Here is a 27304-nt window from a genome sequence, read left to right on the forward strand (position 1 = left end):
CTGTTTGAGCGGCAATAGCGTCCTTGCTATTCCTCAAATGCGCCAGGTATATTCTCACCTGGGGGTCTTTGCACTTGTCTAAAATGGTTTTTTCAGATTGTCCCCAGGTTTGCCCCTTTGTTTCTTTCAGATAATTTCTGAACTGTCACCTTCTTGATGAGGCTTTTCGCTCACTGTTCTTTAACATAGTGACCCTCCCCTATTGACAGCACCCAGTGAAGAATCCCAAGCTTAGCAAGTCCTCATCAGTAAATGCTTATTGTACATTTTCAAAGGTTAGCTAGGGAGAGTTTAACCAGATTGATGGGAATGGATAGGAATGAGGGGGAGCAAGGAGAGAATTCCAGCTGGGTGAATGGCCAAATAAGAACTAAGATATGAGACCCCAAACTTAGAAATCATTCACATTCTCATGATACTTGTGAACAGATGATTTAACCAAAGGAGAAGATACAGAGGAGAAAGAGCCAGGACCCAGGATGGAACCCCATTTTGAGGAATGATGCAGTGAGCTAAGGAGAGAAATGGGGAAGGAGTGATCAGAGAGGTTAGAACAGATCAGAAGAATGAAGTGTCAAAGTTCAAGAAGAAGTGAAAATAATCATAATAATGTCTAACATTATTGAGGACATATTTAGTTCCTTTCTTATCTTATTTAAACTTTATTAGTTTACTTTATCCTGTTTTGACAGATGAGAAAACTAAGACTTGGGTCTTACAGTTAGTAAGTGATGGGGCTAGGAGTCAACTCCAGGTATAACTCCTCATCTTTGTCACTTTCCACAACCTGGAATGCCACCAAGAGGCAGGGAAAGCATTTTCAAGCAGTTGCACAAATGCTCTTAACTTAGTGGGAGAGTCTTGTAGAATATCTTGCCATAAATATAAAAAACAACCTCTAGGCGGTACAAGCAGATAGTTTGACCACTTCCAAAGAAGTAGAAATGGATACATTCGCTTGAGGACAACAGACTAAAATATCTTCAAAATATGATTGCTCTTTAAATGCTATAGTATTTACAGAAGAGTGCTTTAATTATTTTTTGAGTACCGTATTAATGTCACAAATATTTATTAAGCTCATACTGTGTTTCAGGCATTATAATATGAACCAGAATTGTATAACTATATTGTATAAGCATAAGCATATTATATAAGTATATTGTATAAGCATAAGCATAACAGTATAAGTAGGTTGGAGAATTAAGGGAGCTAAGAGGTTCGATATGGGTGGACCATTGGTCAGAGGTGTAAAGCAGTGTAAAAGACAAAGCTGAAGATTTTGGCAATGCCTTGCATGCCACACCAAGACCTCTGTCCTAAGAGGAATGGGAGGCCAGTATTGGGTTTAAGATTCTATTTGCATGTGAATCCAAAGAGGTTTGGGGAGGGTGGATTTGAGAGGAACCAAGACTAAATAAAGGCAGGAGTCAGATTTGGAGACGCTAATCATCTAGACTACTGCTACTCAAAGTATGGTGCCCATTGGCCAATAGCTTCTCACCAATCCAAGTATAAGAAGCGTATGCTGGATGTAACCCAGCTACTTCAACTAAACACACTGTTGAGTTTGGTTGACTTCATTTTCATGACAAGACTTTCTCCAAAAAAGAAGATGTGCTTTGCTGTACGTCCTGGACAGCCACTTACCTTGCAATGAACTCACTTCGAGTGGTTCTGGTCTACACTATTGGTCTTCAAATTCTTTCAATCTCACATATTAATAAGTAAAAAATATCTGAGTATGTACCACTGACATACAAATAGTCATGAACCCTATACATATATTTTCGTAATACTATATTATATATACCATAACACACTAAACATACATTTTAATATAATGCAATGAGGATAAGTAATACATATTTTTAAAAGTTTCACAAAAGCAAAAGCAATGTTATCAAATATGCTTAATTAGTTTTGAAAATTATCTTTAACCCTTTTGGCTATGGCTGTTCAAAGTCTGCTTTTGGTTCAGTTTATTTTGATTTTGGTTTAAATGGCTGTCCTAGTTGAAAAAATTACCAAAGACAGGTATCTCACCAAGAATAGAGCAGGCTTCACTGCGTTTATTAAACTAAGATTCTCAGTTTTCAATCTAATCCAGTAATTAAATACATGTTTTAATGACATTTTATATTTTCTGATGTCAATCAGTTGTTTTTGCAAAGTGATCTGGAGGTGTTTCATTTTCACATTTTATACACACGGATTTTAAACCTATTACAACTCTGTATTACTTTGATAGAGCTATGGTAACAAAATACCACAGATTGGCTGGTTTAAACAGCAGAAATATATTTTCTTACAGTTCTGGAGGCTGTAAGTCCAAGATCAAAGTGTCAGCAAGTTTGGCTTCTCCTGAGGCCTCTCTGCCTGACTTGCAGATGGCCACCTTCTTGATGTGGCCTCACATGGCCTTTCCTCTGTAAGTGCCCATCCCCGGTGTCTCTCTGTGTATCCCAATCTCCTTGTCTTATGAGGCCACCTGTCAGATTGGATTAGGGCTCACCTAACAGCCTCATTTTAATTTAATTACCTCTTTACAGACCCTATCTTTAAATATAGTCACATACTAAGATACTAGAGGTTAAGGCTACAGCATTTGAACTTAGGAAGACAGAAACAGTTTAGTTCATAACAAACTTAATTTGAAAGATTTAAAACAGGTTAAAATTCTATTTCTGATTTGAACCAAACAGAATTTTTATGGCATGATCATTTTTTAATCAGGAAAATCATATAATATGTGAATGTTTCCAAATACTTGTTTCTAAAGTCTTTCTCTAAAGCATACATTTCTTTCAAAAAGCAATGACTTTTCTTATTATTTGGTGAAATAGTACTTTAATCTTGAAGAAGCTGATATAAAAATGTTATTGAAAAATATCTTCCAGGTAAAAAATTATTGACATGGACTTTATCACAGAAAAGGTTAATACATTTTTCCCCACTTGTCTTCTTGTAAAAAGAAAAATGCATAATGCTTTTAAGTACTTTGCCATGAATTAACAGTGAACCCCCACGTAGCACAGCAGATTTTCAAGATCACTCTGACCTCTTATATGGATGGAGCCTATGTGTTAAGAGAACAGGACCTTAAACGCACTTACCTGGGTGCATTCAATCTGAAAGTGAAATGAAATTGTTAAAGGTAAAAGAGTGAAGGTACCCAGTGCTCAGGACTGTGGATCACTCACTCTTCTCTAGGAGGCATCCACCCACTACCTGACACCTGAGGGACAGTGGCTATCTATAAATAAAAGATTAATAAAACTTAATTTGTTCTTATTTAAAAATAAGTATAAATAGAACCTCTAATATTTCCTCTCGCCCCTAACAGATTATCTTGTGCATCTCTACGGTGCTGTGTTCCACTTTGGCAGGGACTAAAGTGGATGCTCAATGGTGAGATTCTAAACTGAGGCAAAACCAAGGGAATGAGGAAGGTGGCGATGATACAGAGGCTTCAGGGAAGCAGAATCAGTAGAACCTGATCACTGATCGGATGCGGGGGTGTAAATCAAAGGAAATGCACAAATAGGTATGTTTTCATGCTGTTTAAAAAATGTTTTTATTCCATCTTTCCCCATGATTGTAAGTTCTTCCAGAGATGAGTCAAACTATCATTTATATTCTTCCTTCTTTGTGCCAGGCATTGTGCAATGCACGTTCAGGTATATTTTCTCTGCAAAGACTAGAGTGCCTTCCATCTAGTTGTGGACCTTGCATTTCAAAATTTTTCAAACAGAATCTGCTCCATGAACAGAGCCCCTGTGAGCATGAACACCAAGGTGGCTGCCTTATCAGGCATCAGGATGGCATAGTGGAGCTTGGGGCCTTCTGAGTCTCAAAGGACAAGGACTTTCTTCCAAGAGGTAGCCTATACAGCCAGGAAAAAAGGGACTTGCAGAAGCCTTTACCCAAGACAGCAACATTCTCTACCCCGAACATAAGGTTCTCCCCTAATGTCTCCATCTATTCCAAAAAAGTAAAAAAAAAAAAAAAAAAAAAAAAAAAAAGACTAAAATATTCTTTGGTATGTCTGACTCACAGCAAGCTTGGTCCACTGTATACTCCTCCAAATGCATCTTTGTCAATAACTGTCAGGTATTTGTTCTTGTTTAGGTAACTAGAGAGAGAGAGAGAATGAATTAGGTGATTTTAAGAAATCACACCAAATTAGTACAAATATCAGAATAAAATGTGACCATAGTATTGACTGATTTCAAGAATTTAGAAGATACTTTATCTTCTTCTGGCGTAAGCACTTAAAACATTCTAGGTTTCAATTGTATAAAGTTTATACACATTAATTATGGCAGAAGTTTTTGAAAATGAGCATGTTTATGATCTAATTTGCATACCTAAATTTCTTAAAAGTTGATTTAATTCTCTATTTTCCAGGCCAGTGGCAATTGTATTTTTTAGTCCTTTTTAATGGCAATCCTCTTTAATACCAAATTTTGTTTCTTAGTATTAATTAGTATTCCCATTTAATTTCGAAGACTAGGCTTAAATCAGGAATGGAATGAAGATGGTGAGGGTGGTGAGTGATGCTGAGGACTGTCGGAGATTCAGATCTTTTCTTTGGGTAAGGGTGTCAGATTTAGCAAATAAAAATACAAGATGCCAGTTAAATTTGAGTTTCAGATAAACAATGAATAATTTTTTAGTAAAAATATTCCCCATGCAATTTTAAAAATATTTATATTAAAAGTTATCTGTTGTTGATCTGAAATTCAAATTTTATTGGGTGGCCTGTATTTGATCTGACAACCCGATAGTGTGTATGAGGAGTGTTTATGAGATTACTCTGTAATCTTCTTTGTGCCAGGTATAGCCCAAACTTGGCCTCTTCTGGTAGTGGCTGAACACCCAGTATTCAGGGCATTGTTAAGTGTGACACAGGGAGAGTCAATAAGTCTCAAATACATTCAGAGACCTGGCTAAGATGCTAAAGCAGCCAATCTGTGCCTTCCCGGTGGCTTGAGATTACTGTGTAATCTAATCATCAACCTTCCATGGAAGAGCTTTGATGGGCACACTGGCCTTGCCATTTTAAAAACACACCGGGCATTAGAGGGTAAAATAGTTTTGGAGCAATTTAAGTTACAAAGTGATTTTGAAATCAAATTCCCTCCAAATGGATAAAAGCATCCAAGGATTTTGAAACTGGCCGTTTCCCCTTAACTTTATTACACAACAAAATTATCTAAAAAGAAGCATAGCACATATATATCCTTGTTACAAATGCTCCCAATTTATACATTTAGAATAACTCACAACATAACCGAGTCCACTTAAACATCAGCGAGTGGCCACCTGTCGATGCAAAAGAATATAGCAGAGACCCTTAGAAGGTCTGCTTAGATATGGCTAATACTTCCATTATTCTGCTTATGGGGTCTGCTCTTCATGGTGGAACATTTTTAAGGGTAATGGTTAATAATAATATTAAGCCTTCAGTCAGAAAGATTTCTTCTTCAGAGCCCTCACAGAGAAACGTCCCTCCTGGTTAACTGGACCCAGACATGAGTCTTCATTGGAGCCGTGGGAGGAAGAAGAGTTACCAATCACCAGTGCTGAAAAAGTCTCTTCTTTCTGGGCAGGATGAGGGAATCACTAAATGATGTGTAAGTGCTGGGACTCCACAAAATGACATGTCATAAATTGGTATATATTTTTGGGTCTTTCAATCTTCTTCTTCTTCTTCTTCTTCTTCTTCTTCTTCTTCTTCTTCTTCTTCTTCTTCTTCTTCTTCTTCTTCTTCTTCTTCTTCTTCTTCCTCTTCCTCTTCCTCTTCCTCTTCCTCTTCCTCTTTCTTCTTCTTCCTTCTTCTTCTTCTTCTTCTTCTTCTTCTTCTTCTTCTTCTTCTTCTTCTTCTTCTTCTTCTTCTCCTCCTCCTTCCTTCTTCTTCTTCTTCTTCTTCTTCTTCTTCTTCTTCTTCTTCTTCTTCTTCTTCTTCTTCTTTCTTCTTTCTTCTTTCTTCTTCTCCTGCTGCTTCTCCTGCTGCTTCTCCTGCTGCTTCTCCTCCTTCTCCTTCTCCTTCTCCTTCTCCTTCTCCTTCTCCTTCTCCTTCTCCTTCTCCTTCTCCTTCTCCTTCTCCTTCTCCTTCTCCTTCTCCTTCTCCTTCTCCTTCTCCTTCTCCTTCTCCTTCTCCTTCTCCTTCTTCTTCTTCTTCTTCTTCTTCTTCTTCTTCTTCTTCTTCTTCTTCTTCTTCTTCTTCGATGGGGTCTCACTCTGTCGCCCAGTCTGGAATGCGGTGGCGTGATCTCTGCTCACTGCAATCTTCTGGGTTCCAGCGATTCTTCTGCTTCAGCCTCCTGAGTAACTGGGACTACAGGCACTTGCCACCACATCCAGCTAATTTTTGTACTTTTAGTAGATACAGCATGTCACTATGTTGGCCAGGCTGGTCTCGAACTCCTAACCTCAATTGATCTGCCCGACTCGGCCTCCCAAAGTGCTGGGATTACAGGCATAAGCCACCGCGCCAGTCCAATTTTATTCTTAAATGGAAATTGAGAACTACCTAATCTAAGGTACTCATTACCATTTTGCCTCCATACACTCTTTATTTCTTTCACAGCATTATCACAATCCATAATTATTGCCTTGTTTATTTACTTGTTTACTTTATTGGTTGTCTCCCCAACCAGAATGAAAGTTCTATGTCTATCCAGTGCCAAGTTCACCATCTCTACAACTACTTGTTGGATGAATGTGTGAATGAGTAGAAAATAAATCAATATACTTTTTCATCACGACAGTAAAATGGGCAGTGTTAAACTCTTAGGGTAACACAGATGATTGCTTTAAAGAAAAAATAATGAAAAGTGAAACAATAGAAGACTTGGCTTCTGGTGTGGTGGCATTTGACCAACTGTTCTTCCTGAGGTAGTGACTTTTCAGGCATCTGGTTTACAAACACCTCAAGGGTATAGCCCAAACTTGGCCTCTTCTGGGCTGAAGACCCAGTATTCAGGGCATTGTTAAGTGTGACATAGGGAGAGTCAATAAGTCTCAAATACATTCAGAGACCTGGCTAAGCAGCCAATCTGTGCCTGCCCAGTGGCTTCAATCACAGTCCTCACTTGATCATTGTTGGACTCTCCTTTAACCCACTATGTCCATGGAATTCCTTTGGTCAGTGACACCTGGAGTGGGCAAAATCCACCTTGGAAAAAAACAACAACTGCAGAGAAGATATTGAACAGCATGATTTTGTAAAAAGACAACTAAGTTCAGTACAAGGGCTGCATAGCTTGCATCTCTTTTTGTATTCTCTGGACAATGCAGCTTACAGATCACATTCTGTTCCCAGGCTGTTGAAAATCAAGTAAGAGCCGGTGAACTCATCTCAGTTTTTCCTCTTCATCTCTAACTGCTGCAAGTGAAATTCAGCTTGTTCTTTCTAATCATTAGCAATTATTGTAAAACTAAATTATTGCTTGTCCAATTCTGCAGTGTTTTCATCTGATATTTAATATACTCCTGAGGATAAGGAGCCTGGTTGATAAGCATTGCAGTTTACCAGAAACTCTGCAGAAGACTTCAGACTGGAAAAGCCAGCCAGAGTCCAGGAGGGGAGGAGGAGGATGCAGAGGAGCCCCGGCCAAGCTGAACGGAGATGAACGGACACTTCCGGAGACTGTGCTCTCTAAAACCAGCATGGCCGTTTGGGTACTTTACCTCTTAGAGATAATTAGATGCTTAAAAGTGAAACCATCACTCTGCCTTCAGCAGATTTGAGGGCTGCCTCATTTGGCTTTTTAACCTTGCTTCAGCTTGCTGCTCTTGCCTTCCATCTGAAGTCAAGAGAGTGAGGAGGGAAAATACATATACAGAAGCCTTGATATCCAGGAAGAAAGTGCTTCCATCAACCTCATTTATCACATGATATTTCCTGGGATTATCAGTCTAGTTAAACTGATTCCTTGACCATGACTTACCTTGATTCTTCTGAAATCGACATCTGTACCCAGCTTGGATAAATCATTCACAAATCTTGGTAGGCTCTCTGGTTAGCCTACTCTAGACAGTGATTATTTTAGAGGGGAGTGATAATAAAAACTACCCCTTGCAAGGAGAAGATGAACATAAAGTAGCTTAAAAGAGACTCAAAAGGCTTGTAGTAAGAGATGAAAGGAAATACTTTTTGAAAGTCAGGGTTTCTAAATATTTATACTGGAAAGGGCTTATGAGAAAAGAACTGGTATTTCCTTTAAGAATAAGATAGACATGGCTACACTCTATGTGTTCAACAGCTTTTCACTGCTTGGGGCTTATTCCTCTTTGAGAAGCTGTTGGAAGAAATGAAGTTCTTCTGAGAAAAGAGATGTCAGCTTTTCCATACAGGGAGTTAAGAAGCCCTGCCTTGATTTAAGATTGTGAATAGTTCACACTTAGGGAAGACCAAGGCAGTCAGGAAAATGAAGGTGGTGAGGACTCAGCTGAGGAAAATATTCAATTGACAAAGTCAGTATTATGTGTATTATGTGTACAATATGTGTGTGTATGTACGCCCTTTTCTGTTGGACTCACTCTTGGCACATAGTGGCCATTCAATGAAGACTTGCTGGAGGAAGGAATGAAAGCCTGATTGTTGGGTGACTCCTAGAAAGAGGCACCCTCTACACCAGGTTTAGAAAAACGTGATCAATGCCAGAGAGAGGAGTGTGATGCCGTGGTAAGAGAATTTGCTATTGCTGCTGAACTTGGCTCTCTGGGGAGTTTTAGGATACATTTCAGCTCCAAGATGGGATTTCAGCCTGTGCCTCCACAGTCCCTTTAGGGGGAACTTGGGCTGGCCCCTGATTATGTTATGGTACTCTCATGGGAACACTTCTGTGGGGAACCATGTTTTCCTCCCACAGCGTTGGTAATTCAGAAAATTAAACGAACCCCCTGCCTACCTCTCATGTTAGTTTAAAGAGAAGCTGGATTGCTCTATGGAAATCCTTTTGTAGCAGAAATCAGGACACCTGTTTGTAAATGTAACCTGTGAGAAAATACTCAAGCTTTCAATAGGCAGAGGGAAAAGTCAGCCTTAGAGTATATCCTGCAAGCTGTTCAAATACTTAACCCATGATAAATAATAGCCTTCTTAATCCTATAATCTTCTCTATCATTGTCTTTTCCCAGTGTGCCAAGATGTGGTATTTTACTTCGAATCAGCTAATGCATGATGCTAATTAGTGCATTAATTGTGTTGACTCTGTTTATAATAATCAGTGTATTGGTGGGCTCTTAGCACGTCAAAATGGCATTTTTATTCCTGCCTAAATTTTTACTGTCAGATAGTAGCTAGTTTCTAGAGTTTGACGGAAGGAAATGTGATACAGGGAATCAGACGTTCTGTGAGAAGCAACATATCCCCACGCAGATTGTGTGGAAAGAGGATGGAAAAGCGATTCCAAACAATGAATGTGTGACTTAACTTGTGACCAAGTACAGTTCAACTTCTGTTGAGCAAGGGATGCTTGTATTATTATTAATTTCACCTTCACCTCTGAGTGATGACAGCGTTCTTGGCACCATAGGAAGTCATAGGACAACGTGCTTTTACACATCTGCCATCATTTTCATGAAATCCTAACTAATTACTTGACTGCTGCTGCGGCATCAGCACTTGCACTCGATGTGGAATTTGTCCAACTTGGCTGTAATTGTATTATTCAGTTACATTTTAAAAAATGAGTGTAAATGAAGTCAATCTGCTAATTTCAGTAAACTGTCATGAAGTGGAATGATGGGGGATGATTACTCTTTTGGATGACACGTTGTTTAAATGAGAACCTAATGATATCTGGACAAACTTCTAGAGAAATCACCAAATTGCTAACATGTCATGTGCAATCCTTGAACACTATTAAGATAATTACAGGAGATTGATGTGTTTGCCTTAGTTTAAAATCACAATTAGCAATGAGACCAAAAGCAATATCCTTATGTTAAAAACACAATGTGAATACTATTTTATTATTACTATGGAACCTTGACCTCTCTTTCTTTCACCTATAGCTCAATCCTTGTCTTCCTCCAGTCCCAGGGCTCCTTATCACAACCATCATTTTGATTTTACATTGGATTTACATGATACCTTTTACTGAAGTGCTTAAATCTAGGAAAGAATAAATTTCTATTGACTAGGAATCAGAAACTTAGGGTAGAATGATGGAGTCTTGTTTTATAACAGGGGCAGTTTCCAGCTTAGATTCAAACTACTGATTAAAAAAATCTTTGTTTTCTATTATGATTGGATCTGCACTTTCTAATGCCAAATATTTTAATCCAGATACTTTTTATCTTGATCCCATGCTTGCCCTTTAACCTTTACCAGAAATTCAGAGAAACAGACTACATATTTCGCCACACAATAGTCATCCTCACTGAATACTTTTATCCAGAGGTCTACAAACTATGACTTTTCAGTCAAATCCTGCCTTGTCCTTGTTTTTGTAAATAAAGTTTTATTGGAACATAACCATGCTCATTTGTTTATATATTGTCTATGGCTGCTTTCACACTACAAAGGCAGACTTAAGTAGTACAACTAAGACCATATGTCCCATAAAGCCCCAAATATTTTCTTCAGAGAAAAAGTTTGCTGACCCCGATCTAGACTTTTAGAAACCAAGACACGAAAGATTCTTAACAAAGAAATAGTTTCCACATTTGTTAATCTCTTCCAAATAACTTTAATACTTAACATAAAAATGTCAAGAAAGTATTGTGAAATAGTACACTGATTTCTTTCCTGTGTTGCAAGAGATAGTTAGACAGTAAGTCATGGCACCAGTGAATTGAAAATCCATTGTCACTGACAGAATATCTCTGCTGTCAGCTAAGCCTTCCACAGAATCCATGATATGGTCTGAGGAGAAAGCTGGTGTGAAGGTACAGAGAGTCTCTATATATACAGCATATCCTCTAATAATATTGTCTCATTCACTATTGTTTAGTTTGTTTGTTTGTTTTCTTTTAGACAGAGTCTTGCTCTGTTGCCCAGGCTGGAGTACAGTGGTACTATCTCCGCTCACTGCAATCTCCGCCTACCGGGTTCACGCCATTCTCCTGCCTCAGCCTCCCGAGTAGCTGGGACTACAGACACCCACCAACATGCCTGGCTAATTTTTTGTATTTTAGTAGAGACTGGGTTTCTCCATGTTAGCCAGGATGGTCTCGATCTCCTGACTTCCTGATCCGCCCACCTCAGCCTCTCAAAGTGCTGGGATTACAGGCGTGAGCCACTGCGCCCAGCCTGCTTACTTTTAATTTAAAAAAATCCTTTCCGGGCTGGGGCTACTGTTTGTGTGAAGTGTGCACACCTTCCCCATGGCTGTGTGGGTTTTCTCCAGGTATTCCAATTTCCTCCCACACCCCAAAGATGTGCATGTCAGGTTCCTTGGTGTGTCTAGATGGTGCCAGTCTGAGTGAGTGTGGCGGTGTGTGTGGTCGTGTCCCATGTTGGGGTGACGTCCTGTGGACCTTAAGGTCTGAATTTTATTCTTTATCTTTAATAAATGATAGTGTTTGAGGGTCATATCTTCCAATGACTAAATATGGCAGGAAAAACAGGCAGATAATTTGAAGCATAGATTCTTATCTTGAGCTCCAAAATCTTTTGCTTGTGGAAAAATGAATGTTTTAGAAATGAATTACCCTATATCCCAGGTTTCAGGTTCTTTTTCTAATCCACCATTCTGGAAAGGCAGTTTTAGTTCAGGCAAGAGTCAGCTGAACACACTGAATTCAGGAGCCATATTAACAGCTCTGGTTTCCCTGGTTGAAGATTTCCTACTCTCTCCTATCCCTGCCCTTGCTAATATGAGTCTTTGTTGCCTTAATGCAACTAAACTTTTGATGTACTCTTTGTCTAGAACTGTGTGACAGTAATCTGAAATCTTTAAACCCTAAGTACCTACAAACTATCTTCATTATTTTAAGAAGTCTCCATACTCCATTCATAGAAAATTTGAATTTGAAGATCATCACCCTGAGAGTCATAGCTTTCTAGGAATAGTTGAATCAAAGAGGAAAATATTTGGTGAAATTCATACAATATTAAAATCAAATACCACCTTTCCAGAATGCTGGATTAGAAAAAGAACTTGAAACCTGGAATACAGGGTAATTCATTTCTAAAACATTAATTTTGATAATGATTTAAAAAACAATGGGATAAATCTAGAAAAAATCTAGCTTGTATCTCCAAAAAAGGAAGGCAATGTTATTCAATATTTAGGCTTCAGTTACTTTGTATCTGAGATGTATATTTTGGACTGGGTACACTTCTCCCTAATGTACTTTGACCTTTGATATTGCTGCCTTTGAGCTGACCCCACCAGAATGTACGCTCAGTGTGGGGAGTGAGCACATGGCTCCTGTTCATCTTTGTTTTCCCAGTGAATGGCACAGGGCCTGGTACATTGCAAGTGTCTAATAAATATGTTGAAAGGTAGATGAAAGATTGTAAGAAGTTAGTATCATAAAAAGATGGAAAGAGGGTCTCTCCAATTCTGTAAATAAATTTGAGGGGGTAAGTATCATCTTACTCTAGCGAGTCTTTTTAGACTTCACCTATAATTATGTATTAAAAAAGATAATGGAAATGAACCATTATGACTCCACAACCAGACAATCGAGAGAATGGTACTATGACTCTTCATTTCATAGAGACTGGTAGGAAGCACAAAAGCTGGCAAAGAGTGAGACTTCACTTCAACAGAACTCAGGGAGCCTTGCCTCCGTGTAATGAGTTCAAACATTTTTTTTCCATTTACCACTTAAAAATGAAATTGTTCCAGAACCTACCACCTAACCCCTAAACCAGAACATCAACCAAAATCACTTAATCTACATGCGTGTTCTTCTTCATCCAGAGCCACTGCATAGGGTTAGACAGCTTATTGACCTCACCCTTGCTACTTAAAGTGTGGTCTATGGACAGCAGTGTCGGCATCACCTGGGAGTTGGTTAGAAATACAGAATCCTGAGGCCAAATCCAGAGCTATGGAATCAGACTATGTATTTTGATAAGACCCCTCAGAGGGTCTGATGCCCAGGAAAGTTGGAGAAGCCCCGTACACAACAGATTTCAAGTCATAAGTCCTTCAGATTTTGCAGGGATCACTTCTGGAATATAAAATTACTATGTATGAAATGTTTAAAGTGAAAAAAATATAGAATTACAAAAATGAATACATAACAAGACACTACCAAAAATGAGCAAGTAAATTTGAAAAAACAACAAATAGAAAAAATGTATCATTTGTAAAGAAATACTCAAAAAGTGTTATAAAACACATCAAACACAAAGTCTGTTGTTTGCTGTTTCAGCTGTTCCCAGAATTATTTATTTTTTGAAAAGGCAAAAGTTGGATATGATTTTTTAGCTATTTCTGAGTGAATCAAATATAAACTGACATCTTTCCCAAAAACACGTCAGAATGGACTAAAAGAGAAATCACCTTATTTTCTGAACAGCTTTGAGCTTCATTAAAGATACCCTTTTACTTCATGTACATAATAGATGACCATTTACACATACACACACACACACACACACCAGGGAGAAGAGCTTTGGAACTTACCATTGGAACTAATGTAAGTGTCCACTAAAGGGGGCCCCTGCCAAGTTCCTTGACCTCATTTCTGTATTGGTCACACTAACCCTGGGACGGAAGATGCTCTGGTAGAACCTATCTCTCAACAGAATTCTGCCCCATTGGGTGGTTCTTCTTAGGATAAGGAGAAGTGACAGTTTTCATGTCTACCCTTGACTTACACAGCATCCAGCTTTGTCCCATTGAAAGCGTATCCTTGGATTGAAGTAAAGCCATTGTTGTACAGCTTCCTACAACCAACAGAGAGAAGAGAAATCAGTGACTGGTGAGCAGTGGTGCTGGCCTGTTTCTGGAGAGTTGGACTATATTTCTTTGGTGTCATAAATGTGCATAAAGGTGTTTCAGGTCCCACATATGTATCCCACGAGAAAATTTTCCAGTACGAGTTGTTGGAAACAAGATAATATTTCTCAGTTTAAATGCTCATTCTCCTGACTTAGCTCCTAGTATGTTTAAGTTTTTTTCTCAGAATCATATTTGCTTTGAGTAACAAACTTGTTACCATTAAAGATTTTAAAAGAATATTCCATATACATTCAGAAAAAGGGATTTGAGGTAACAGTTAACCCAATATCAATAGTGGAGGTGCAACTGCAGTCTCTTAAGATAAACATTTTGAAAGACATTCATCTAAATGCACATGTTTTTATTTTTCCATTAATATTTAAATGTTATTTCACCTTTGTATTTTATCTATCTTTTTATCCTCAGAGCTTATCATAGATTAAATATTTAAGGGTTATGGGCTGAATTAAATTAAACCTCATAGATGAATTTAAGAAAGTAGACAGACCATGTCCTCTTATGGATTTTTTTTTTTTTTTTGAGACAGGGTCTCTCATTCTATCACCCAGGCTGGAGTACAGTGGCTCAGTCACGGCTCCCTGCAGCCTTGAATCTCTCAGCTTAAGCCATTCTCCCACCTCAGCCTCTCAAATAGCTGGGACTACAGGCATGTGCCACCATACCTGGCTAATTTTTGTATTTGTTGTAGAAATGAGGTTTCACCATGTTGCCCAGGCTAGTCTCGAGCTCCCAGGCTCAAGTGATCTGCCTGCTTCAGCCTCCCAAAGTGCTGGGGATTACAGGTGTGAGCCACTGGGCTGGAAATGTTAATGTTTTAACTTGTTGCTATGTTTCTGTGACTAATTAATTCATTCAATGATTCAGGGAGCCATTCTGAAATCTTATTATTTCTATTTCCTATTGAAGTTACTGAAACATGAAGGTGACTTGCCAAAAACACATTGGTCTAAGACTGTTGAGACTTAGGGTCCCTGACTTCAAATATAATTTTTTTTTTTGAGATGGAGTCTGGCACTGTTGCCCAGGCTGGAGTGCAATGGCATGATCTCTGCTCACTGCAACCTCTGCTCCCGGGTTCATGCAGTTCTCCTGCCTCAGCCTCCTGAGCAGCTGGGATTACAGGCTCCCGCCACCATGCCTGGCTAATTTTTGTATTTTTCAGTAGAGACAGGGTTTCACCATGTTGGCCAGGCTGGTCTCAAACTCCTGACCTCAGGTGATATGCCTGCTGCGGCTTCCCAAAGTGCTGGGATTACGGGCATGAGCCACTGCGCCTGGCCGACCTCAAATATAATTATTTCCACCTACCAAAAGCAGCGCCTCTTTCTGCAGGAGAAGGAACCCCAGCCTTGAGATCTCTGGGCTATATGGGAATGCAAGAGGGTATTGGTGGTTATTGGCATGAAGATAAGAGAAGACAGCTATACCCACACTCAGGCACGGCTAGTGGGAACTCCTAGTGGCAGTTGTAAGGGAACTTTGAAAACTACAGTAATCTACCACATGTGAACTTTGGGAACACATTAAGAAGCACACAGGAAAGTTCAAATTTGGAATTAGACCTGGCTCTGCCACTTAATAGCTGGATGATCCTGAGAATTTATCAACCTGTCTTAACTTCAGTTTATCTCGAAAAATATGATAAATAAGTACATAAATATAACACCCAATCAAAAGGTTGCAGAGAGGATCAAATAACTATATATTTAACAAAGTGAGGAACACTTTTTAGGTGACCATCTTAAAAGGAGTTGGCGGGTGCCTGTAATCCCAGCTATTCGGGAGGCTGAGGCAGGAGTCTTGCTTGAACCTGGGAGGCGGAGGTTGTAGTGAGCCGAGATTACACCATTGCACTCCAGCTCTGGGCGACAGAGCAAGACTCTGTCTTGGAAAAAAATAATAATTAAAAAAAAAATAAATGAAAGGAGTATCCTAAAACTTGGATTTATCCTATATAGTTGTTGAGAAACTGAGCAAGATTCTCATGGCTTCGTTGTCGCTGTTGATGTGTTTGTTTTTGTTTCATCTTAAATAATTACATAGTGAGTTTAATTCTAGCTACTAATATGTCCTGGTTGAGGATTGCAATATCCCAGGAATATAAGCACAATGGCTGAGAAAACTCTGTGGATAAGTTGATTTTTTCTAAACTAGAACTCTTTCATGAAGATGTGAGAATTGTGCATTTGGCATTTTTATTTTCCTAAATTTGTTGAGAGTCCTGGACACTAAAAGTACTTGTTTGAGTTGCATTTCAGATATTAAATAGAATTCTTAATGAACAAATCAGGCTTGAAAAGGGAACATGGTGAAGAAAGACAAAAGAATTACAAACTTTGATTGAAACTTTCTCCCACCAGGAATATGGTACAAAGTCAGCTGTTGGAACATGTATCCTTTCATTGTGATAGTTTTTTGAGCCTGAGCTTCGAAGAAGCAAGGACTTTTGCCAAAATGTAGAAATAATCATCTGAAAAGATCACGAATAATCCATGCTGTCCTCTCCTCCACTTTTAGGAAATATGGGCTTCCCTCACTCAGATGTGTCTGGAAACACAAGCTGGGCTCCATGCTGGGTGTGGGACAATGAGCTTTCACTTGAGGGGGGTGCTTGAGATATGGGGGTTTTAGAAAAATAGTGTCAAGGGGTAGAGGTAATATTCTATAAAGAAGTTTAGGCCGGGTGCGGTGGCTCACACCTGTAATCCCAGCACTTTGGGAGGCCGAGGCAGGCGGATCACGAGGTCAGGAGATCGAGACCATCCTGGCTAACATGGTGAAACCCCGTCTCTAGTAAAAATACAAAAAATTAGCTGGGTGTGGTGGCGGGCGCCTGTAGTCCCAGCTACTCAGGAGGCTGAGGCAGGAGAATGGCATGAACCTGGGAGGCGGAGCTTGCAGTAAGCCAAGATCATGCCACTGCACTCCAGCCTGGGCGACACAGCGAGACTCCGTCTCAAAAAAAAAAAAAGAAAAAGAAAAAGTTTAGCATGTAGGAGTTTCCTATGATGAGCACCATATGGCACAATGGAAAGCTTTACGGAGGAAGTAAATGGCTTTGAGGTTCGTGGCTGAGCAGGCTAAAAGCCTGGATCTTTGCTGCATATTAAGAAGAAATTATGACCGAGAAGGAACTTCGTTTGTCTTTTCAAGAGACCTCTCACCAGGTTGTGATGAGAAGGAGCAGCCAAAATGCTCCCTTTTCCCAAAGTTGAGGCAACTTCACTGGGCCCAAATTGATAAACTAGGAATGGCTCAGAAAATAGCCCCTTAGAAGAACTGTGTGAAGCTTGGATCCGTTTTTCTGGGGAGTAATTTCATCAGGTTTTATCTGATAAAGACCCCCACCCCAACTTTAGTGTGAGCAGAGAAATGAAACTGGGGTGACAATCCAGGCAAAAACTTCACCAGGCTTGAACTGGGGCAGTGGTCCTGAAAATAGAGAGGAGATCCCACAGAGGTAGCTCCAACTCTACTTTGTGGCTTATACAATGAGAGAGGAATTTTCTACCAGCTTAGAGAATTAACTTATCCTTTATGCCTCTGTTAGATCTTCTCCTTTAGAACATTTTGTGAATATCCCTAATTAAGCATCTATTTTTGACCATCTAAAGGGCTTTGCCCCCATTCAAGCTCTGGAAAAATGCTGACCTATAGCAGCACTGTGCTTTCTATGTAATATTCCCTTACAGGAGCTTAATGACAGTTTGTGATTACTGAGTAAAAGTGCGAGTGCAGAATTTATAAAGCCCTTAGTGGCACCACATTTTTTTAACTCAGTGATCTTGGGAAAGTCACTTCAATTTGCTTAAACCCCAGTTCTTCTTCTGTAGAATGGGGATACTTGGATACAGATGATTATTCCATAAGACCTGCAGGCCAAATCTAGTCCACTGCCTGCTTCTATAAATAGAGTTTTATTGGAACACAGACATGCTCATTAGTGTATGTATTGAGTACGGCTGTTTTTGCCACACAGTGCCAGAGTTGACCAGTTCCTACAGAGGTTGCATGGTCTGTAACGCCTAACTGGTCCTTCACGTGAAAAATGCACCAACCACTGCCCTAATGGAATCCTCTTATCTTGTTACCTAAACTCTTTTGTAGTCTACAGAGTACCATCCCACAAGACAATACTCTTATTTAATTATATAAAACACTTTGTACTCTATAGAATATAGATGATACGGCAGTACGGCTCTTGGATGGTCTGTAAACATAGGAAAATGGCTCAAAATAGAATTTAGTTGATGGAGGGAGTAGAACTGGTAATACTCACAGTGTCAAGGTTTCATTGCATAGTCCCTGAAAAGCATTCACAGGGATTGACGTCATGTAAGGGTTGTCTGTAATTTCACTGCGAGAGAGGGACAAAAACACTTAATGAAAAAATGTTTTCCTCCTGGAGCAGGAGTCTTGCTGCACATATGCACTTAAATAAATAACAGGACACAATATAGCTTAATCTTATTTCTTTTTAAGTTTCACTGACCCTTCTTAACCACTAGTGGCTCAGAGGTCTGGTGAGGTGGTGAGAGCTGTCCTAGATGACATGCACCTGGAGCCCAAGTGTGGGGTAAGCGAGAGCTTTAGGTGTGGGTAGAGGTCCCTGACTTAATCCTCATCTCGAGGGAGGCAGATGGATTTCAGAGGCTTCTCCTGAATCTGCAACACTTTGTCCACAACAACTAGAGTTTTCTACATGCATGGACCTTTAAGAAGGTCAGGATAAAAGGATTAAACGGTTTCATCTAATGAGTATTTCTAAAATGTCCTTCACTTGCCAAACTTCGCCAGGCTCCTGGAGAACCTTTCTACGCCATCCTAGTTTCTGGAATATTGCTTACATTTTGAACTGAGCTCGTTTGCAACAAAGAAGTATGATCACTTTTCTTTTCTAGCAAAACCCCAAGAGTTTGAAGCTTATCATTCTACCTTTTGCTGACTTTCTGATGCAAACGCAACTTGTAATTCTCTCTGCCCTATGTCCTTTCATTCCTATACAATTAGTAAGACAACTGACCCATGTCACCAGCTTTGAAAAAGGGCACACGGCTGCCAATCAAAGGTCACAGGCAGTAATTTGAGTAACCACCCCTGACTGTCCTTTGAGACACTGCTCAGGCAAACTCACTTGAGGTTTCTATTCCTCAGTTTCCTCATTCATAAATGGAAAAGCAATAACTTTGTTTTATACCTTATAAGGTGACTGAGAGGAGCAAATGTCATGTGTGGGGAAAGTATTTAAAAAACTATTAAAACTATATGAAAAGTAAGGTATCATAGTTATCATCAAATATTCCTTCTATTCAACCATTCCCATTGGCAATGAAACATCGCATAATTTCTTCCATTTAAAAACAAAAACACACAAACAAAATCTTTTCTCCTGACTCAATATCCTCCAATTACTGAGCTATTTTCTGCTCCTTTTAATAGCAAAACCTCTCAAAGGAGTTAATTATGGTAACTCTTTCTAATTCTCTCTACCCAAATCTCCCTTGAGCCCACTCCAGCCAGCACTCCACTGGAACTGTTCTTGGCAGAGTCACCAACAACCCACATTGCTAAAGCCAGGGGTTATTTCTCAGTCCTTGCCTTACTTCATGCCAGTGTAGTCACAGGTGATCACTGCTTACTCCTTGAAACAATTGCTTTACTTAGCTTCAACCAACCCCCATGACTGTATTTTATTTCTTGTCAGTGACAAACAAAATATTGTCAAACATGGCACGTGTGCATACTTACAGTATAAAGAATATATCAGTGGAATAAACTTTGGTCAGGTCAGGGAACATTTTAAGTCCAGTGTTGAAAATGCCACTAAATTAATGAAAAAAGAGGGAAAAAAAGCATAGAATTTAGGTAAAAATATCAACACATAGGAAGAAGAATGATGTAATAGCTGAAAGCATGGGTTCTGAAGTCAGCCTGTAGTCAAATGCCCAACTTCTTCACTAAATATCTGAGTTACTATGGGCAAATTCTGATGGTTGGATGAGATGATATTCCCCCAAGGCACAATCATTAATCCAGTCCACCAATGTCAATACATCTGCTTGGCTTAGAATACTCTGGAGATTGTTTTAACTGTGATTACTAGAAATATAAATTCAGTTTGTGTGTGTGTGTGTGTGTGTGTGTGTGTGATTTTCTTGTTTAATTGGAAAAAATTATGTGTGCGTTTGTGAAGGGCTAAGAAGAGGATGGGACAGGAAGATATGACTTTAAGCCAGCTTCATCTTTCAAGCTCTACATTATATTGTGCTGTTATTTTGCCAAGAATAGCTTTCCTACAGCAGTAACCTGAGAGTACCATTATAGCAGTACCATTAAAAAAAAAAATGTCCAGAGGGCCTTGCACGGTGGCTCACACCTGTAATCCCAACACTTCGGGAGGTCAAGGCAGGTGGATCACTTGAGTCCAGGAATTCAAGACTAGCCTGGCCAACATGGTGAAACCCTGTCTCTACTAAAAATACAAAAATTAGCTGCGTGTGTTGACGTACGCCTGTAATCCCAGCTACTTGGGAGGCTGAGGTATGAGAATCGCTTGAACCTGGGAGGCAGAGGTTGCGGTGAGCTGAGATCACGCCACTGCACTCCAGCCTGGGTGATAGAGCGAGACTCTATCTCAAAAAAGAAAGTGTCCAGAAAAGGAAGGGAACAAATTAAACACAATGTCTTCACCTTCCAAAGTTTATATCATCTGCAGAAAAATGTTAAGATTAAAAGACATGCATAAAACACCATGCACACAAAAATTCTCAGGCTCCTGATGCCTCCCAGATTTAGTTGGTTTAACATTTGTTGCAGCTACTTGAATTATTTAGAATTTTTTTTTGTTGAGAATTTGGCATGGCATAGAGAGAAACCTAGACACTACCCAGTAAGGCTTAGGGAAAGTCTTCTGGTAGAAAAACCATATCTATTGATACACCTTCTGAGGCAAATTCAGACTTGACTCCTTCTAGAGAAGAAGGCATAGGATTTGAAGAGGCAGCAGGAGCCAGAGGTCTCAAAACAAGCAAATGGGAGGGACATTCCAGATAACTAAGGAGAGAGGTGAGATTCCATAAGGTATATTTGAAATACAGTAAACAAACTAGTTCAATTGTAATCACTGCTCACGAAGAATAGTAGGAGGAAAAAAGGTCCAAGAGTCAAGTGGGTCCATATACTTAGACCAAGACCTTTCTAGTCTTCAAAAACCTCAAACAAATCCCTTAAAACCATCCTGTGGGTCTTCTTTCTGATGTCTTCTCTAATTACCTCAACCCCCAAACACTGTATATGTCTCTCCTTTGTCACTTTCTATTATTCCTCTGTAGGAGAGGCACTTTTCAATTTCATACACATCTCCCCAATGAGATTGCAGGCAAGGACAACGTCTTAGAAACCTGTATGTTCCCCACAGAGCATAGAGTGGGGGATCATCACATCAAAGGGTTATTATATTATTTGAAACTCAGAGTCCATAAGAAGAGTGATTGTCTTGTCCCATATGTTTTCATGGCTTTCCAGACATTCTTTCATCTCCATATGCCATCAGTGTCTTCTATTCCCTTAGCATCTCTCACACTCACCTCTTCAATATGCAACTATTGGCTGGGCACCGTGGCTCTTGCCTGTAGTCCCTTTGGGAGGCTGAGGCGGGTGGATCCCCTGAGGTCAGGAGGTCGAGACCAGCCGGGCCAACGTGGTGAAACCCCATCTCTACTAAAAATACAAAAATTAGCTGGGCGTGGTGGTGCATGCCTGTAATCCCAGCTACTCAGGAGGCTGAGGCAGGAGAACCGCTGGAACCCGGGAGGCGGAGGTTGCAGTGAACCAAGATCGCACCTCTGCACTCCAGCCTGGGCAACAGAGCAAGACTCTATCTCAGAAAAAAAAAAAAAAAGCAACTGTTTTTAGTTCACCAAAGAAGCTTTGTGGATCCCTGTCTTTGTGTCTTTATCATGCTATTCCATTCAACTAAATTTCTTTTCTATCTCTCCCCATTCTTGTTCAGGATACCCTCTATTCATCCTTAAAGGCATATCTCATAAGATACCTATGATTACATAAGTTTGTTTTAAAGGTCTGGATGAAGATGAACTGAAATGTTAGTAGGGCTTATTTTGGGGTATTGGGATTAAGTTTTTAAAAATTTTTCTTCTTCATACTGTTTTTGTTTTCTAATTTTTATAATGCATGCAAGCAGGATAAAGGACTCTTCCACCTGGTATCCAGAGGACCTGAGGTCATACAGACACATCCACTGAACACATTTTACTCTGTACTAGGCAGTAAAGACTCAACAGGGAAAAAAATGTTGTGGTCCCTGAATTCATGGAGCTTATGGTTAGCTCATAAGGTGTTATCAAAGCAAAGCAGTGATAAGAAGAGTGATTATTACTCCCACTCCAGCAATTGAAGTGGGAGGCTGAAAATGTTGTCCCTTCTGTTTTCCCTCCACTCCCCACAAAAGTGCATTTTGCCCTTTGTGGTTTTCTTTCCTGTGTAACAGCCCCTCTAATATTGTTGTGATACCCCTTTTCAAACAAAATTGACCAACTGGCTCTCAGAGTTTTTTTTTGTTTTGTTCTGAAATACTACATTTAAGGACCACATATACACAATAGCATTTTCTCTCTCCTGTTTCTTGGAGCGGGTCTCTGGTCCCAGCACTATGTGTTGACTTTTGAATAGGTTTTAAAAATGTGGACCGTTTCACCCGATACCTTGCCCTGACCCAGGCTATACACCATTAAAATGAACCTGGACCACATCATCCTAGGGAGATTCCTGGGAGACAACAGCATTAAATCTTACCCCCCCCCCTCAAAAAAGTAGGATGGGAGAGGATTTAATACTTACAGGAACTTTAGGAGCGGGAGCTCTTTGAGGGCATCAGGGTCTATGTAAGTTAAGCTCCTGGTATTCCGAATTTCTCTATATAAGTTACAAGGAACACAGTCACTATATTACATCCGTATCTGTTCTTATCAAAGACAAAACAACATAAATCAGTTTTAACAAATGTTCATGAGAAAAATTTGCATTTATGTGATACCACAGGGACTGTAGCTGCCAGGGGTCCCATCAACAACAAACTACTCCTGTCTCCTCATGGGGACCCAATGGCTGGTCAGCTCTCTTGTGTCATTGGCTTGGTTTCCACCCATTTTAATTTATGGGCTGCATTTTTCTTAATTGTAGTATCAGTTTTTTTTTTCTTTTAGATTTAGAGAAAAAAGAAAAAACCCTCCAATGATTTGGTGAGGAGTTGAAGACAAATATCTTTATTATTTATAAGTATTCTGGCCAAGACAATGAGTGTTGGAGTGGGAGGTTGAGGGAATTTTATGCTGAATCACAGCATAGCAAGATGGGCAGTGAGGCTCTGTCATTGCCACACCAGATGTACAGAAGTGGTACGTCTTCACAGTTCACTTGTGTTTATTTTGTCATGTCAGCAATTTAAGACTCTTCTGCATGTATAGTGTGATATCATGTGTCAGTAACTTACATACTTAGGTTTATATAAATGCTGAGCAAGAATGCACAGTTAGAGTTAGAGAAATAAGTGACTGCTAGAAATGAACTCTCACTCGTTAAATTAAACATATTCAACATAGGTTGATTGGCTAAAAGAGTTTAAGGCATTCCTTATGCTTACCTGAAAAGTATATAAGAACCCAGTAAACCTTTAGCATTTCTCCTTAGGAATGGCACCTAAAGGAACCAGCATCCAGTCATTGGCGGTGCCAATCAGAAAGCTTAGAATGTGACCTCTGTAATTTTTAAAGTTTTATTGAAAAAGAATTTACATTCTATAAACTTCAAACATTGTATATAGGCATACAGTTCAATGATTTTTAGTAACATTACATAACTGTGAAACCATCATCACAGGTTAGAACATTTCTATCCATGATAAAAGTAACCATAGGCCCATTTGCAGTTAGTTTCCACTTGCTCCTTTATGCTTAGAAACCACTGATCAGTTTTCTGTCTTTATAAATTTGCCTTATCTAGACATTTCATATAAATGGAATCATATAACAGGTAGTCTTTTGTGTCTGCCTTCTTTCATTTAGCATAATATCTGTGAGGTTCATCCATGTTGTAACATGAATTAGTAGTTCATTCCCTTTTATTTCTGAATAGCCAGATGGACTTGAGATAGAATCTTGGCTCTGCCACTTCTGATTATATGACCTTGGACAAGTTTTTTGGCCTCTTTGAGCCAGAGTTTTCCTGTCTGTAAAACAGGAACAATTAATAACACCTCTTTTGTGGGGCTCTTGTGAGGATTAAATAATATTCATGAGGGATTTTATGTTTGGCCTTCACATAGTTAGGGCTCTATAAATAATGTTTTTATTATTGCTATTTTCATAAGTGCAATGAAAGCTAGAACAGACATCAGGGACTTGGGATTGGAGATGTTGTGACATTCTTGCAAAATTAGAAAAAGCCCTCTAGTTTTTTTCAACTAGATATTTCAACTAAGGACACTGATTATGAAATAGACTTTGGAAAAGACAGGATGGAGTTAACTCTGAGAACAGAAATCACCTACCCCTGTCCTCCCTACACACACAGCTTACTGTCTATAATAATATACCCTTACTGGTCCATTGTCCTCATTAACATAACTACTATTCCAGGAGACTCTTGCCCAGGCAAATTGCTTTATTGTTCATTACAGAGAGTTTTTGAAACAAAGAACCATCAACACTTCAACAGAAAGCAGCAACAGTTTATACCCCAAGATCTTAAAACTCCTCACTTCCAAATCCTAAACTACTAGGTCATGATTTTTACCCAAACAAGACCCTGCATGGAAACACCCTCTTTAGACAATCTTTCATTTTTTATCCTGGCTTTAAAATGCAAGCCCATATCCTTGGAATTCCCTCTGTCCTGAGCAAAGTGTGACAGTTGGCCACCCTACTCCAAAATCTCATAATTTTTCCACCTTGCCCCTCTAGAGACTATCAGTCTCTGCTGAGGTGGTTCACTCTTTCCAGGGTGAGCCATAAACTCCTTGCCAGAGCTTTCCACTGGGGGAGGAGGGTTTGAACTTCTGTCAGAGACAAACAAATGTAAACCAGGTGTGGGAGTTTGGAAATTGAGCTGGGTTTGCAGTCGGGAAAATTGCTCCACAAGGGACTATGGTTGAACAAGTAGTCTTGAGTGAGTGGTCCGAGAGAACATCACAGTTAAAGAAAATGCAGCCCACCTGGGTCAGCTGAAAAGGTAGAGAATAAAAAGGAAAGGAAATGCAGCTGCTAGAAACAGTTGATTCAATGAGGCTGGCAACTTACCTGGAGGCTGGGAGAGGAGAAATGTGGGAGAGGCAGCAAGGAGAGAGAAGGAAACATGAAAGAGGAGAGGATTTCTGGAAGGAAATGTAGGAGCTACAAAGAAGAAAGATGAATCAGAGACCTCACAAGAAAACAGCAGGGAAAAGAAGCTGCTTTCTGAGGTAAGGCAACAGCTCACCACTTGCTTACAAGTGACTTTTGAAAACTATCTCCTGAAGCAGAGAAGGGGTGGAGTGGTCGTAGACTGCCAGTAGTTTAGCTAAATGGAGAGAGATAACAGCTGGGCACGGTGGTGCATGCTTTGGGAGGTCAAGGCAGGTGGATCACTTGAGGTCAGGAGTTCAAGACCAGCCTGGGCAACATGGTGAAACCCCGTTTCTACTAAAAATGCAAAAATTAGCCGGGCGTGGTGGCTTATGTCTGTAATTCCAGCTATTTGGGAGGCTGAGACATGAGAATCACTCGAACGCGGGAGGCAGAGGTTGCAGTGAGCCGAGATTGTGCCACTGCACTCCAACCTGGGCTACAGAGCAAGACTCTATCTCAATCAATCAATCAATCAATCGAGAGAGGTAACATAAGAAGCAAACGCAGCTAGTAAAATCTTTTCAAAGACAGGAGGAAAGGAAGGGCAGAAGTGAGTACAAAAGAACATCTAATCAGAGAAGGGTGAAAGAAGCGTTCAAATTTGAATGTCTTCAAGCAAGCCTGTGAGGGTGAATTTAAATCACACCATTCTGAGTTAAGCAATTATGGCCTGAGTGTGCAGGAGGCTAGCTATGCTGCCAGAAAACTGGAGACATTGGAAGAAAGAAAAGCGGTTTGTAATTCAGCACACTAGGAATGGAGATGCCCTCCAGAGCTGAAGATGGCTGTGCCTCAAGCAACTTGAGGCCCTGAGTGATGATTGCCTGAAGGTGGCTGCTCTGCACACCCACTCATCCATCCAGTACTGTCCCATGAGCAAGAAGTAAACCTCACTCACTTAGGGCTATTACATGTCTGTATTTTTGTCTATTTCTTATAGTAACTCACCTGCCCAAACTAATAAGCATAAATAAAATTCCAAAAATATACTCAGTTCACAGTGGTCACGTCTAGTAGATAGGTTTAAAAAGAAGGAATGTGTAATTTTCACTTTTTATTTTATATCAATCAAAAAAATGTAATAAAGAGGATGCAAAAAATCTCAAACTTTAAAAACAAAAAAGTAAAGCTTGATATATTCTATATAAAAAATAACATTAAAATATATGCTCAGAAAGGCTGCTTAAGTATGCTGTTTTATGGAACAAGGCTCTTTTTCTTTGTTGGGGAAATATGCAAGGCTCTTAAAGCATATTTATTAGAAAAATTCAGCTTTGGAAGATGATATGGTCTGGCTCTGTGTCCCCACCCAAATCTCATCTTGAATTGTAATCCAAATTGTAATCTCCACGTGTTGGGGGAGGGACCTACATCTCATCTTGAATTGTAATCCAAATTGTAATCCCCATGTGTTAGGGGAGGGACCTAAATCTCATCTTGAATTGTAATCCAAATTGTAATCCCCACATGTTGGGGGATGGGCCTCGTGGGAGGTGACCAGATCATAGGGTGGTTCCCCCATGCTGTTCTGATGATAGTGAGTGAGTTTTCATGAGATCTGATGGTTTCATAAGGGGCTCTACCCCACTTTGCTTGGCACATCTCTTTCCTACTGCCATGTGAGAAAGAACCTGTTTGCTTCCCCTTCTGCCATTATTGTAAGTTTCCTGAGGCCTCCCCAGCCATGCAGAACTGAGTCAATTAAACCTCTTTCTTTTATAAATTATCCAGTCTCAGGTATTTCTTCATAGCAGCATGAATACAAACTAATACAGAAGATTAAAGGGTAAAAAGAAACAGTGTACTTTTTTTTCACCTGGGGGAAGGTGTGAATTTCCTCCTAGTGAGGGAATAACATAACTGACTCATGTGATGCAGGTAAGGATCATCCTGATTTTGCGGACAAAACTATGGAGACATGGTTTGAAAGGGCAAGTGAATAATCTCCTGTTATACGCTTAG

The 27304-nt window shown here is 39.7% G+C and overlaps 1 protein-coding gene across 2 annotated transcripts in view; it reads right to left on the reverse strand.

Moving 5' to 3' along the window:
* The window catches only part of LOC105467648 (thyroid stimulating hormone receptor), a 181973-nt gene that overhangs the window by 27750 nt on the left and 126919 nt on the right, over window positions 1-27304 (reverse strand). The window contains exons 5-10 of one of the 2 annotated variants that reach the window (XM_011717349.2): window positions 22800-22874; window positions 19689-19763; window positions 18220-18297; window positions 13796-13864; window positions 4058-4135; window positions 3319-3886 (exon numbers count right to left, since the gene is read on the reverse strand). In XM_011717349.2, coding sequence (XP_011715651.1) covers window positions 3817-3886; window positions 4058-4135; window positions 13796-13864; window positions 18220-18297; window positions 19689-19763; window positions 22800-22874 — 445 coding nt within the window. In that variant the 3' untranslated portion in view covers window positions 3319-3816. Of the gene's footprint in view, window positions 1-3318; window positions 3887-4057; window positions 4136-13795; window positions 13865-18219; window positions 18298-19688; window positions 19764-22799; window positions 22875-27304 lie in introns of those variants that run through there. The other variant, XM_011717347.2, reaches the window with a different exon arrangement.

The sequence above is a fragment of the Macaca nemestrina genome, chromosome 7 (genome assembly GCF_043159975.1).
Source record: "Macaca nemestrina isolate mMacNem1 chromosome 7, mMacNem.hap1, whole genome shotgun sequence".
Taxonomy (NCBI): domain Eukaryota; kingdom Metazoa; phylum Chordata; class Mammalia; order Primates; family Cercopithecidae; genus Macaca; species Macaca nemestrina.